The sequence below is a fragment of the Miniopterus schreibersii genome (genome assembly GCF_964146895.1).
Source record: "Miniopterus schreibersii genome assembly, chromosome: 6".
In the NCBI taxonomy this organism is placed as follows: Eukaryota; Metazoa; Chordata; class Mammalia; order Chiroptera; family Miniopteridae; genus Miniopterus; species Miniopterus schreibersii.
The window spans coordinates 55,845,917-55,859,784 of NC_138107.1; the positions used below are offsets into that span (position 1 = coordinate 55,845,917).

Consider the following 13,868-nt stretch of genomic DNA (forward strand, 5'->3'; position numbering starts at 1 on the left):
TTCTAGTTGGAAATCTAGGACCATTCTTCCCAGGCTTTAGGCTTCTAACACAAGAATTTCATGGATTTGACTGGGTCCACGCACGTCAGTGGTCACCTTCACCTGTAAGAGTCACAGTTGGGTGGCCCTGAGGCCCCTTCCACAGCACGAGTTGGCAAATATTTTATTGAAGAGTCAGATAGTAAATATGTTAGACTTTGTGAGCCAAGAGGCAAAATCAAGGCTATTAAGTAGGTACTTATATAACCAGAGAGAAAATAAGTTGCACATTTTTATTGATAAAATTCAAAATAATTGCCCACTTTTTTTGTGTGATATAGATCTACCAGTGAGAAGAACAGAAATTTTTTTGGGTAGTAATTGGCTTCATTGGGGTTCAAAGTTAATGTTTCCTAACACTGAAATCAATTGCAAATGTTCATCTACAGAATCCATTCTTAGCTCATGGGCCATACAAAAGTAGGTACAGGACAGATATGGCTCCAGATCTCTGTGGTATAGTCACCAATGTCTGAAGCAAAGTTAATGCTGGGTGCTCTGTTCCAAGAGTCTATAGTGTAATCATACGGTCATTCAGAAATTAGAGACTCATACGGAGTGGACTTTGGGATAGCTCTCAAAAGGTTCAGATGTTCCTGAAAGGCATGGGTTGTCTAGTACCCCAGTGATTGAAATTACCATTCTTTCAGCCAGCATTTACTGAGCACCTACTATGTGTTGGTATTATCATAGGCACTGGGGATAGAGTGGTTCGCAGGACAGATGAGCTCCCCACCTTCAAAGGAGACAAGACTGAAAACAAGAATTTTAAACATTTTTAAATGTCAGAGGGGGAATGCCATAAGAGAAGGCATTAGGAGTGACTGGGATAAGGAGCTACTTTGGATCAAGTAAATTAGTAAGGGTTCCTTTTTCTCAATGTTCTTATCAATCCTTGTCTTAGCAGACATTTTTCCAGTATCATGGGCGCTGGGGAAGGCTGTGAAATAGAATCCCACTGTTTCAATTTGCTTCCCCTGCTTATTGGTAGGATGTATCATCTGTGTGCTCATGCCCTCTCTTTCTAAAGATGGGTAGACAGATAGTCTTTCAGGCTTCCTCTTTTAATTGCTTGTTAATTCCCTGCTTGTTTTTCTTTTCAGTTGTCTTTTTCTTACTGTTTTGTTGGTGTTCTTTTAAAATTTGGGGCCTTAATCCTTTATGGGTGATACGCACTGCAAATACCCTCTCCCAGCCTATGGCTTGTTTTTTTAACTTTGTGGTGTCTTTTGTTTACAAAAAGATTTTAGCTGGTAAATACCTTGTAAATAATTTACTTTATGTGAGAATTGGTTGTTAGCTGCCTGTCTTGCTGGACAATTTGAAAAAGTCATAGATTTTGAGTTTAAACCTTCATTCCATCCCTTACAGCTACGTCTTTCTTGCCCAAATGTATTAATGTCTCAAAGCCTCGGTTTCCTCATCTGCAAAATGAGGACAATTCCTACCTTGCAGATTCATTGTGAGAATTAAATAAAAGAATATATGCAATTCCCCTAGCACAGTGGGCCCCTCCAACCTCACTCTTAAATTGTATGTTTCTTGCAGGCCTTATATTCCCCATAATACCGTGTGCAGGGTCAATACTTAGATTTTGTTTATTGTGTTGGTTAAATTGAGTTTATCTTTAAAATGCATATAAAATGCCAAGTATAATTATATGCACTTAATTGACTAAAATGTGGAAGACAGGACCAGAAAAAGTTTAGCAAGATTACTACACTAGCTTCCCTTGAACTAAAGAAGTAGCCAAGTTATAGTAAGTGGCACAGTTAATGAGATTTGTAAACATTCTTTTGAGTGAAAGTTGTAGTTTGAAAGCTAAGAAACACATTTATAGAGTCAACCCTGACACAGACAAAAATTATTTAACAGCATGTTGTAAAAGATATTTGTAATTGGTTTTGAGGAGGAAAAAAATCACAAACCAATGTGAAAAAGTAAACCTCAACCATTTTATAATAAATGAGTTATATGGGGAATAAATTTATAATAAAAATGATAACAAAAATTTACTAGTTACTGCTAGCCTTTATTCAAGATTTTAAAAATATATCTTCCAGCTCCTCTGATTGCTGAACATATTACATGTTTTAAATTTCAGCAATAAGAGAAATACTGTTAAAAATTCCAAACAATATCGGGCTTTATACCCCACAGGCACACATACCTGTATCTTTCTGATGTCCAGGGGCCCACATCCCAGCTGCAACACAGGATTGAGCAGAGACAATCTTCATTTACTGAACTGTCCCCACAGGCTGGGTGCTTTCACCCACATGCTCTTATTTAATCTTCACAACAGCCCTGTGAGTTAAGCACAATTACTTTTTTATAGAAGCAGAAACTGAAATTCAGACAGGGTATGCCGCTTGTCCACATCCAGTAACTAGGGGAGCAGAATTTTAACTTCTGAACTTGAGTGTAAAAATATGACACCACCTTACTCAAAATAGACAAAAAGTAAACTAAAAATACTTGCTGTCATATTGTGCACAACAGCAAACACTCTACAACAAGAATATTGCCTCTGATTTGTCCCCAGATTCTGAATACACGTTTGAAAGTCTTTCAGCTCACTCCAGCTAAACATACATAAGGGATCACCGTGAAGATGGACTTAAACATGGAGTTTGATTCATCTCACCAGGGGCCTTTGGCTCATTTACACTCCTGGCTTTATTTATTCAAATAACTTGCTTTTTTCCCCAGAGGAGAAAAAAACAACAAGGCCTGCAGACCATCATCCTATCACCACTGTGCAAAGAATCTAACATAAATAGTGTCAATAAAATCATCATATTTAACAAAGTCCAGGACATTTCACAGTGCTGTTTATAAGATGTAAATAGTCTTGTTTTATCTCACTGTTCTGCTAAACTCAAGTGTCTGCTTCATTTTAGATCTAGGCCCCTGAAAGAGCTTCCCATGCTTTATTTAATACTGTCAAATGTGCATAGTTATTTACCAGGGCATTCAGGAGGGCAAACCTGAAACATGACCTAGATGATGCCCATTTAGGTACAGATGATTGAGGGATGCTGTGGTGGCCATAAGCACCGTTCACCAGATGTTTCCAGCTCTCTGACTTCTGTCCTCTTGCCCTGGGCAGGGCCCAGCAACCAGCTCTGGTCACTGGATTGTGAATAGGAGTGTTGTGTGTGGCTTACAGCCAGGGCATTTAATAAAACCATGGGAGACCCCCAGAGCACTCACTCGCCTTTGTGGAGGTGACAGGCAATATTCCAGATGGTGGCTGAGCTGCCTGCCTGGGGTCCAGAGAGAGGACAATGACAGCACAGAGCAGCACCCCACCCCTGCCAACCGGTAATGGATACATAGCATGAGCAAGAAATAAATCTTTGTTAGGATGAGCCCTGAGATTTGAGGGTTGTTTGTGATCGCAACATAAACTGGTCCCTCCTGCCCTATATCCCAAATGATGCCATGAGAAAGGGCTTGGTATCTCCAGTGATATTAGTATCTGATGCTAAATGTTTTTATCTTGTCAGGGAAAGGTCCCTCAACCCACAGTTCACTCGGACCCCAATCATCATGTTCCACAATCTGAATTAAATAGGCCAAGCAAAATGGAAGCCCGAAAGTTACAGTTGTAACCTTCCGAGCTGCCAGTTCTAATTTACCGATCTGTCCAAGTTCTTAGTTGTAAACAACAGAAAACACTCTGGCTAGTTAAGTAGAAAATAAATCGACTGAAGATTTATTCACTTACAGAATCTTAAGGGCAGAAACACCAGTCTGCCTGCCAGTGCAGACCACACTGCCCCACCGCTGGGCACACACACGGGGCTCATTTCACCACCTGGCACTGGTCCTTCTGCTAGAATCTCGGCCACCGTGTCACTCCGTGGTCCTTGTGCCACTTGAATTTCTAAGGTGTAACTCAGACTCATGCAGGTGTTTCTGAATAGTGAGGCCTAAAGTGCACTAGGTGCAAGGAAAAGTTGGAAAAATATTTTTTGGCTTTTTGCTTAGGAAGATCGGGAATTCCTCAAACACAGGAAGGAAATTCAAAGGTGTGATCAAAAAGAACGATAAATACCCACTGCATCTGTGGAAATGGGCACTATGGACAACTAAGGTCTTCAATGCTTGTGTCAGTCCGTAACAAAGTTCCCAGAGCCTTCCTGGTTCCGGCAGCTCTTCCTTCAGTTCTACCCTAGGACCCTTCTGATGAATCCCTGTTTTTACTGGGTTCTGTCACTTGCAACCCAAAGAGTCCTGATACAGAAGGAACCATACTTAAAGAATCCCAGAGTACCCAGTTGCCAACAGAGCTGTAAATATTCAGATTCTCTAAAGAATTTTTCAGATCTTTTTATGTATGTGTGTAAGTGAAGTGCCTTTCTGCATTTACGTGGGGGGGGGGGGGGGGGGATCAAACAAAAAACACAAGATTCTAACTTTGGTTTTGAGAACCCTAATTGGGATCATGTGCTACATACTGATTATATTTACTTTCTCTACTAAAAGTCCTCACAAATAACTTTTCCTAAACAAATAAAAACAAAAAACAAAACATTGCATCTACATGGAACTTGTGTGTATATACACACCTGAATAAAAATATCAGAAGTATACACAAGCTGCCAACTTACTGTCAAATGCTACTTGGAAATCAGGTTATCTGTAAGAATACATCTAGATAAAGAAATCACTGACCAATAAAGAAATACACATACACACAGAAGCACTGATGCTAGACGTGGGTATTATTAAAAACAAGACTAAACAGAAAAAACCTACACTCTATTCCCAGGTGCTCACGTCCAAGATCCCTGAACTGGACTAGTTAAAATGGAATAAAATATGGGGAATACAAAAACCAATGGGCAAAACTGTGCAATAATTATACTGAATAGTTAAGGAGTGTCAGGACTTTACTTCATGGGGTAACCTAGAGGTTTCCCCTTTCCCTAAAAATGGATATGAGGACAGGAAGGTGGGTCTTGGGCTGTTTATGGCTTGAGCTGGCTAATCCAGGGTGAATATCTAAGAGACTGAGGGAGAGGTCGAGCCAGGGAAGTGAGTCTTGTTACAGTAGCACTTTAGGGAGAAGGGAGAAGCAACCTGGGATTTCCAGAGCAGCCCTACTCTCTCTCTCCGTCACATGCTGGTCATTCAACTCTTCTTCCAATTCAGTGAGAAATTCCCAAGTTTTCCCAATAAATTTCTCTAATTTTTTTTTTTTTTTTTTTTTGCTTAAGCGAGGCCAGAGTCCATTTTCCTTGTTTACAACCAAAAGGACATTACATTAAGTATAGTCCCCCACACTCTTACTCTCCCAGCATCTAACTCCGGTCTTGGATAATTCATCTTTCTTTACCAGGAATGACTTAAAAGGACCTTCAGCTTTTGCCTATCTATGTGCCATGCTGCCACTCAGTTTAGCAGCCTTAACCTCACTAGGAAAACATACGCCTAATTGTCAATTTTGACATCTGGCTCAGGGGGTGCAACTTCAAATGCCTTCAGAGATCAGACAGGTAATGTAGATGGAGGGAGAGCTGAGCTGGACTCCACTGGACACTATATGCCCCATCTAAAGATGTTTATGTTGAAATACTTAAAACACCTTGTGGCTCAAAAAAAAATTTTTTTTTAAATATATCTTTATTGATTTCAGAGAGAGGAAGGGAGAGGAAGAGAGAGAAAAAAACATCAATGATGAGAGAGTCACTGATCGGCTGCCTCCTGCAACCCGGGCATGTGCCCTGACCGGGAATCGAACCCCGATCGCCTGGATCCTAGGTTGATGCTCAACCGCTGAGCCATTCCAGCCAGGCTCAAACAAAATTCTTCACGGCCAAATTCACCTCCTGGGCCATCAACTAACAACCTAGCTTTCTATTAGTTTAAATTACATACGATCCTGTAAGGCTCATAAAACTCAACTTTGTTTCTATCATTTGAGCAGAATAAAAATGCTTCTTAGCAAATTTTCCCATCCTCTATTAGCAGAAAACTCCTTAGGCCATTAATGGGACCAATGTGAGGTATCTAAAGAACTCAAGAGCTGCTTTTAAAAGAAGCTGAGAAAATTGATATAAATGGCTTTTCATGAAGATGGTGCCAAAAGCCAAGAAAGAAGCCACTGCCCATCCCAAAGTCAAAGTCAAAGCAAAGGCTTTGAAGGCAAAGAAAGTAGTGCTTAAAGGCATCCGCAGCCACAAGAAAAAGAGGATCCGCAGGTCACCCATCTTCCAGCATCACCCCAAGACACTGGGGCTCTGAAAGCAGCCTCAATATCCTCGGAAGAATGCCCATAGGAGATACAGGCTTGACCACTGTGCCATCACCAGGTTCCCCTGATACCGAGTCAGCCATGAAGACAGAAATCGACAATACACTCGTGCTCACTGTGGATGCCAAGGCCAACAAGTGCCACATCCAACAGGCTGTGAAGAGGCTCTGTGACATTGACTTGACGTGGCCAAAGTCAACACCCTGACCAGGCCCGATGGAGAGAAGAAGGCATAAGTTTGGTTCCCAACTATGATGCTTTGGATGTTGCCAACAAAATTGGGATCATCTAAACTGAGTCCAGCTGGTTAATTCTAAATACAAAATTTTTTCACTGTAAAAAAGAAAATTCATATAAATAGAACCATTTTTAAATGGAGTCGAAGCCACCATCCCAGAGGAAAGGATTCACACGTCTTGCTTGCTCCTTGAAACTTTGGAATGTTTGACTTGGGCAAAATAACCTATGGACTGGGTCAAGCCAATGCTGTTTCACAAACAACTGTCTGTAAAGCTAACTGATAAAGGACTGATAATTATGGACATTGTTTAGAATCAGTAACCAACCATGTATAGCTCAGGAGTAACTTAGTTTGTTAACATCAGTAGAAATTTCTTTCTTCTATTCATGTAATTATTTCCTTTCCTTTTCTCACAAAAACCCCTTGCCTTCACCCCATAACTAGAACACTATTTGGGTTTCTGCCTGAATCTGTGTTTCCAAATAGTTATTCTAAAATCTCAAATAAACACTTGTTGCCTTTCACTTTGTTCTTTTACTTTTAGGTTAACAAAGCTTATCAATGCTGGTCAATTCCAGCCTTAGTGTGTGTCTCAGGGTAAATGAAGCAGGCTCCTGTTGCTTTCTATGAATTACCGAAGAAAGAGCCAAACTACTTACAAGCACAAGGACTCCAAAGGTATTGCAGCACAGATGGGAAAACTCACATGCCTACCGCCCTTGACAGTCTCCAGTTTCACTACATAGCACCGATTCTCTTCACAGACCAAAAAGGAAATCCAATTCAAGAAAACTGATAAGGCTTTCCTTTCCTTGGAGAAAATGGACTGGCCAAATTGCTCTCAAAAACCTAAAAGCTCCATCACCAATTGTTGAAAAACAATGGAGCCTCCATTAGCTGTTCTTTTGCCCACAGACTGCTCTCTGAGGAACTGTGGGGTTTGGAAGGAGTGCAGAGGCCTATTCCCCATCTAAGGCACATCAAAGTTTTAATCAAAACCTGCCTTTCTCTCTGTGAAACTAAGCAACTGCCATTTCCCACCCACATATTGCTGGAGAGCATTCAATTACCCTCAATGACTTTGTTTAAAATGAAAAGGCTTTGCCTCCTGAGGACAGTGTGAGAGGATTGATTAATGTAGTTCATGAAGGACAGAAGTGTAAGTACACAGAAAAAACCTAAGTACTGGAAACGGCTGCTGGGCTCTATTTTACAAGCAATTCAAACCTACCTTCAGATTCTTCGTAAAGACTTTTAAGGCAACTGGATATATCAAGGGGCATACTGTGCCATTTTCCCTCTTCCTTTCTGATGATAATCGCAGAATTAGAAAACTAAGAGGAAGAGAAGTGACCAAGTAAGGCCAGATTTTGCCATATGGTTTTTCAGAAGAAGAGGAAACATTGTTTTTCTTTCTGACACGTTGTTCCAAAGGATCTGTGACTAACAAACCAAGCCAGCACATTGCTGGGTTCTGTGGCTCTGTGACTCAGAGTCACTTTTCTATCCAACATATTAAATGTCAAGGAAGATATCTCGGATAAGAGAGACATTTCTTCAGGAAGCTTGGCTCCGGCATGAGTGCCTCTCCTGCGCAAAAGAGCCATATATTCTGCTGTCGTTTAGGTGGATTGCCAACCTGTAAGGGAAACATCTACCCAAGACTACATAAAGAAGCATAAATCCTCTATAAATGCCTCCAAAAAGAACTTTACCCAAGGAATCCTAGTCAATGTCTGTTTAGGAAAAAAAAATCAGAAAGAAACACAGACAGAAAACAAAGAGAAGGGAAAGGAAAGAAAAAGAATTACAGTCATACTCTGATGCATGCATCGTCTGCAGGATTAGGAGACCAAGAGCTCTGATGAGAATGCTTAAAGCCGCTGTAATATTCAAAAACGAATGGGTTCCAGGCTAGTCCTAATCAAAAAGGGCAGTTTATATCCATCATGTATCACGAGCCCTCATTTCTCGGTGCTCGAAGATGAGAACCCCTGATGTGAAAGACGATTTTAAGCCAGCGTTTGCAGGGCTTGGTGTGAAAGAAGGGGTGAGGAAAGAGGGAAAGGATTCTGTGAGGGCTACACTTCACTTCTCTTTTTTATAACGACTGTTGTCTTTAAGAGAAACATAAGCTACGACCAAAGTGGCAATATAATCGCTGAATTTTTGTTCCTCTAACAAAGGAAGCACATTGACAAGAAACATTCAGCAAACCAATTATTCCATGCAGGTTTTCATCCATGCAGAAAGATCATCCTCGAAATAGATGGAACTTCACTAACCAATCTGGAAGGTGCCTATGGCAAGTGCCCAAGAACCTAAATAACATTGTTTATCATTATTCTCAACAAACAAAAGTTTAGTAAAGTAAGATTTATGGAGTTTAACACGTAACTGCCAAACTTCAACTATATCAATTATTTAATGGTGCATTCAGCTTATATTTCAGCACGTCTTGATGGGAGGCTAAGAAGGAACAAGATTTGTCCCCCAGGAAGATAAGGGATATTGAGCTTTGTTCCCAGAAGTGGGAGAACAGAGCAGATAACTGGTCTTTCCAGTTTTAAGGAACATTTCAATCCAACTAATAAAAAGAGAAAAAATGAAACAAATTCAAGATTCCCACTATCTAGGAATTTGGGGAAGGAAGACTGTATACACTGAAAAATATGTAAATAAATAACTAAATAGCTAGGGAAAAGGAAATCCAGGGAAATTTTTTCCTTAGGGGGCTATAAAGTTAGTATTCTAAAAATAAGAATAAACTCACTTTTCTTACATTTTTTAACCAAAGACATTTAGAGTTATGCACAATAGGTTGAAATAGATTTTTCTATTTTTTACACATTGGTGTCTCCAGAGTAAGCATTTCCTAGGCTTCACTTTCGGAAACAAAATCCTTTCCATCAACAACTCTGGAGACAAAACATTCCATTTGAAATGGATTACCAGGTCACAACATGGGCAAAGCAACTCACAAATTGGAAATGCATGTCTGCTGTCATCTCAAACTAGAAGATCAGCATGGAAGAAGGATTGATATGGGAAGGTTTCCAGGCGATATCCTTGACCTGAATGTTCAAGAACTGTAAGAAAATAGGTTATAACAACAAATTACATTTGGGGAATGGCTGAGGCTAAAGACTTAGGACAGATTAGTGAAACTTAAAGCTACCATTATTGTTTACAACACCCCAAACTCTATACAAATATTTCTAATTGAGTTTTAATAAAACTGAGTCCCAGGGCTCAGACTCAAATTTCTCATCTTTGTTAGCCACCCTCACTCCCTAGCTGATCTCTACAGTCTCATGGCTTTAGTGACACTGGTGACGCCCACATCTCTCTCCAGACTGCACATTTCTTCCAACTCCAGTCTCGTATGTCCAACTGCCTGTTTGACATTTCCACCTGGATGTCTAATGGATATCTCAAACTCAACATGTTCAAAAACAAACGCCTGATTTCTATCCATTCCCTCCAAAACAAAAAACTAAACAACAACAGAAAGCTACTCCTCCCTCATCTACCTTCAGAGCATACCCAGAATCGACCACCTCTACCACCATCTCTGAGCCACCGCATCTCCAGCCTGGATCACTGCAGCCTCCTACAGGGGGTGGATGTGAACCTCCCTTTCGGTGACCCTCTGAGCCCATGCATTCCAAATGTTTCCATTTGCAGGACAGGCTCCAATTATAGACCTTGTTGTCTGAAGTAGAGACTAAGAGTGATTCTTGGACAGGTGACAACAGAAACAGTGGAGGCTAAGAGCAGATGTGAAAGGAAGAGTGCGGGGCGGGGTTGAGAGCATCAAGGATGGGACATGTGAGAATATCCAGAGGGACAACAGAGCCTGAACTCTTAAGAAATATAAAATCCTAGGTCAATTGTTCCCTCTCAGCCCTTGTTGACTCCCCAGGTAGAGTTCAAGACCTTAATTCTAGCACTGGTCGCATTACTGGAGGCCTGTGCCCAGTCGAGTGCCTCCCCAACTAGACTCTGAACTCATTTTGTACCCCCAGCACCTGATGCAGCATCTGGGACCTGCTAAGCCCTTGGCAGACGTGTGCTGGATGCCTACCACGGTACCAGGGACCATGCATTAGGAGCATGGAGAAAGTGGCTGCATTCTCGTGAAAGACCAAACTTTACGCAGGAAGTGAGGTTTGGGAGATAGAAAAAAGTACTTGAGTTTATCCATGAAGATAAGACTGAAGGGAGCAGCATGTGTGGAAAGACAGAGGGCCAGGCTTGAAGAGGAAAGGGCAGCCGGGGAAGAAAGGATGGGGGCGGGGTGATACCAAAAAGTAGATTAGAACTAGGACCCTAAAGGAGACTCAAAGGGAGAGTTTCTCTCTCCCCGCCAGGGGAGGGGTGGTAGGGAAGCGCGAGGGATGTTTAAGAGAGAAAAAGAGAGAGGCAGGTAGCAAAGAGGACTGGGCCGGGGTCGATGGGTTTGAGGACCAGGCAAGCTCATACCTGCCGTTCTCAATCTTTTCGCTCCCAAGTACCAAGGAAATGACTGGGCGCCACAGGGAGGGAGGCCAGAGGCTGAATCACTGGACTGCTTGGTGAGGCGTGAGCCAAGAGGTTAATGGGGCAGGAAGATCAAGCCCAGGTTATTACCTCAGTCCTCGGGTGCCAATTAACTCCCCATTAAGTGGTGTGGGGGCTCAACCTCTCACCCTGCGCCGGCGCCCCCGCCGTCCGCGGTGTGATTCTAGGGACAGCGGCCGGAGGGTGCGTGGAGGTGGTGGACACGCCGTTCACGGCGGCTACCTCCCCAGCTCCGTCCAGGCCTCGAGGAGAAAACTGGGGAAGGCACAGGATACAAACAGCGTCACGGCCCCTTTCCGTCCGCGCCCCCCCACACCCGCCCCTCGCTCACAGGGAGCGGGGCGTCGGGGGCCGCTCGGCGCGCCGCGAGCAGCGGGTGCGCACCGCATGAGCTCCGCTCGGCCCGCTCCGTTATGTGACCCGTGCCACCGGCGCGGCCGCCTCGCCGCGCAGGGCTCACGCTTCTGTGAAGGTCTGCGAGGCCCCCAGCGCAGGGCCCCGCGGCGCGGCGGCCAACGGGGAGCGGGGTCCGGCCCCTCCACCGCCGGGTTGGAACTGACCTTCCGACGGGGACGCGCGCGCGGGGCGCAGCAGCCGGGCTCGGGCGTCCCGCCCCCGCCGCCCCCGTGCGGCGCGCGGCGCCCGCTGCGCACGTAGGTCACCTGCCTCCTGCTGGCGCCGAGCGGCGGGCCCCGAGCGGGCCGCAGGGGCGGCGCGGGCAGCCGCGGGGCCGGGGCCGGGGCGGGCGGGGCGCTGCGCGCCGGGGAGCGGGGCCCGGCGCCCCGCAGCTCGGCGCAGAGCCGCAGGCCGAGCAGCAGCGCGGCGCCCAGCAGGCACTGGCTCAGGGAGCCGCAGCCCCTCCCGGGCGGCCTCTCCCTCGCCATGGCCGAGGCCCACCCCGGGCTGAGCGCGGCGGCCGGCGGCAGGGATGTGGCCCCGCGGTCCCAGCCGCCGACAGTGGAAACAGCCCCGCGGGCGGCGGCGAGGGCTCGGACCCGCCTCCCTTCCTCCGGTCCAAGGAAGCCTCGGCGTAACCTTATCCTGCCCGGCCGAGCGGCCGGCCGCGGGAAGGGGCGAGGCGCGGGGGGGCGGGCGGGGTCCCGGGGCTGGACCTCGAGCGCAGCCTCACCTCCGGGGGCCCCCGGGAGGCTCCCTCCACCCCGGCCCGAGGCCTGGCGGAGCTGGAAGCTGTGTGGCCAGAAAGAGCGCGTTGGTAACGGGAGGGGTCCTGGGCCACGGCTTCACTTTCCAGCGTTAGTACCGTGGAAGAAACACAGGACAGGTGAGCTGCCAGGATTTGCTCTCAGGAGCGAGTTCCGACTGTCAAGCAGCTGGTGCCATTAAGCACAATATGAAAATATATTGCACTTATGCTCAGGTTTACAACGTCTCTCCCTCCAGAAAGAAGGGGGAGGGGGGAGAGAACAGCACTAGCTCAGTGCGGAATATAATCAAATTAGAGTTACTCCGATTCTAAATTCTGCCCGAAGCTAATCCGTGCTTTCTCTCCGTGTTATGAAATGTGGGGGGGTGCAGGAGAGGGGAAAGCCGGCGAACATAACCGACAGCAGGGGGAGAGAACAGGAAGATACTGGCACGAAGTAAATCAAATTAATTTAGCTCCACGCACACACCTCCCTGCTGTCTTGCACAGACACAGAGGGACAAATTTATCTTTCAGCAAAATGCTCCCCAGCTGGTATTTTCATCACCACCTTGACCTTAATTAATCAGACCAAAGGCTCACAGCCTGAAGTCCAGTGTTGGCTGTTCCATTTTCAAGTGTTAGTAAAATTCTTTCCCACAACTTGTTTGCGGTTTGGGTTTTAGGTTTAGGTTTGGGTTTGGATTTGTTTTCTTTAGCTGTGGCCACATTTTTTTTCTTCATGCTTTACTCTTGCATTTTTTCATGTTTCTATGTAGACTACCCCTGCTGACCTATCCTCCCCCCTTAGGAGCCACAGAATGGACAAGAGAGACATGGAATCCCCTCCACTACACCCCATTTGAATTTGGGGAATTTTCCATAGGGAGCCATCCTCTCTAAAATCCCCCTGGCTTAAGAAAGACCCAATTTATTCTTTGTCACTGTACAAAGGATTTGAGCTCTTTCTCTACATGGAGCAAAACTCAACCCAATCTAGTTCATTCCCTGAGCACACCAGGTCCTTAGGCTCCTGAGTGTTTCATTATGACTGACTTTTGGTTTTTTTCTTAGATGCAGCCCTCCAGCTATTGCAGATGGCTCTGTTTTTGTTTGGTTTTTTTACTGAGTTTTTTAGAAAGAGGAAGGGAGAGGGGGAGAGAGAGAAATATCAATGTGAGAGTGAAACATCCATCGGCTGCCTCCTGCCCAACCCCTACTGAGGATCAAGCCTGCAACCTGGGCATGTGCCTTGTCTGGGAATGGAACTGGCAACCTTTCCTTGCACAAGAGGACACCCAACCAACTGAACCACACCGACCAGGGCTATGGGCTCTGTTTTAAAGACTCTAAGCAAGTGCATTTTTCCTGACACAACTCTAAGAAAAGTTCACATCCTTTGTCTATTCAAACAACATGAGCTGTGATTCCCGTATGAACTGTGTGTTGAATCAAGATTCTGCTTTTCAGAAGCTGTGAGACTTTGGACAAAGTACTTAATCTCTCTGAGCCTGTTTTCTAATAGATAAATAGACCTATATACTGGTAAGATTACAAAGATTGCATAAAATATTATATGTTTAGTACCTAAGTAATACCTGGTCCACAGATGGTAC

General features: G+C 44.8%; 1 protein-coding gene across 3 annotated transcripts in view; it reads right to left on the reverse strand.

Annotated features, from left to right (window-relative positions):
• Positions 1-11,992, reverse strand: part of METTL24 (methyltransferase like 24) — a gene marked incomplete at its 5' end in the record, with an annotated part of 77,365 nt that extends 65,373 nt beyond the window's left edge. Inside the window, one exon of one of the 3 annotated variants that reach the window (XM_081141141.1) lies at positions 11,669-11,992. In XM_081141141.1, the coding sequence (XP_080997267.1) occupies positions 11,669-11,992 (324 nt within the window). Of the gene's footprint in view, positions 1-9,526; positions 9,620-11,236; positions 11,328-11,668 lie in introns of those variants that run through there. The other 2 variants (XM_081141143.1, XM_081141142.1) reach the window with 2 other exon arrangements.
• Between the last annotated feature and the right edge of the window lie 1,876 nt (positions 11,993-13,868).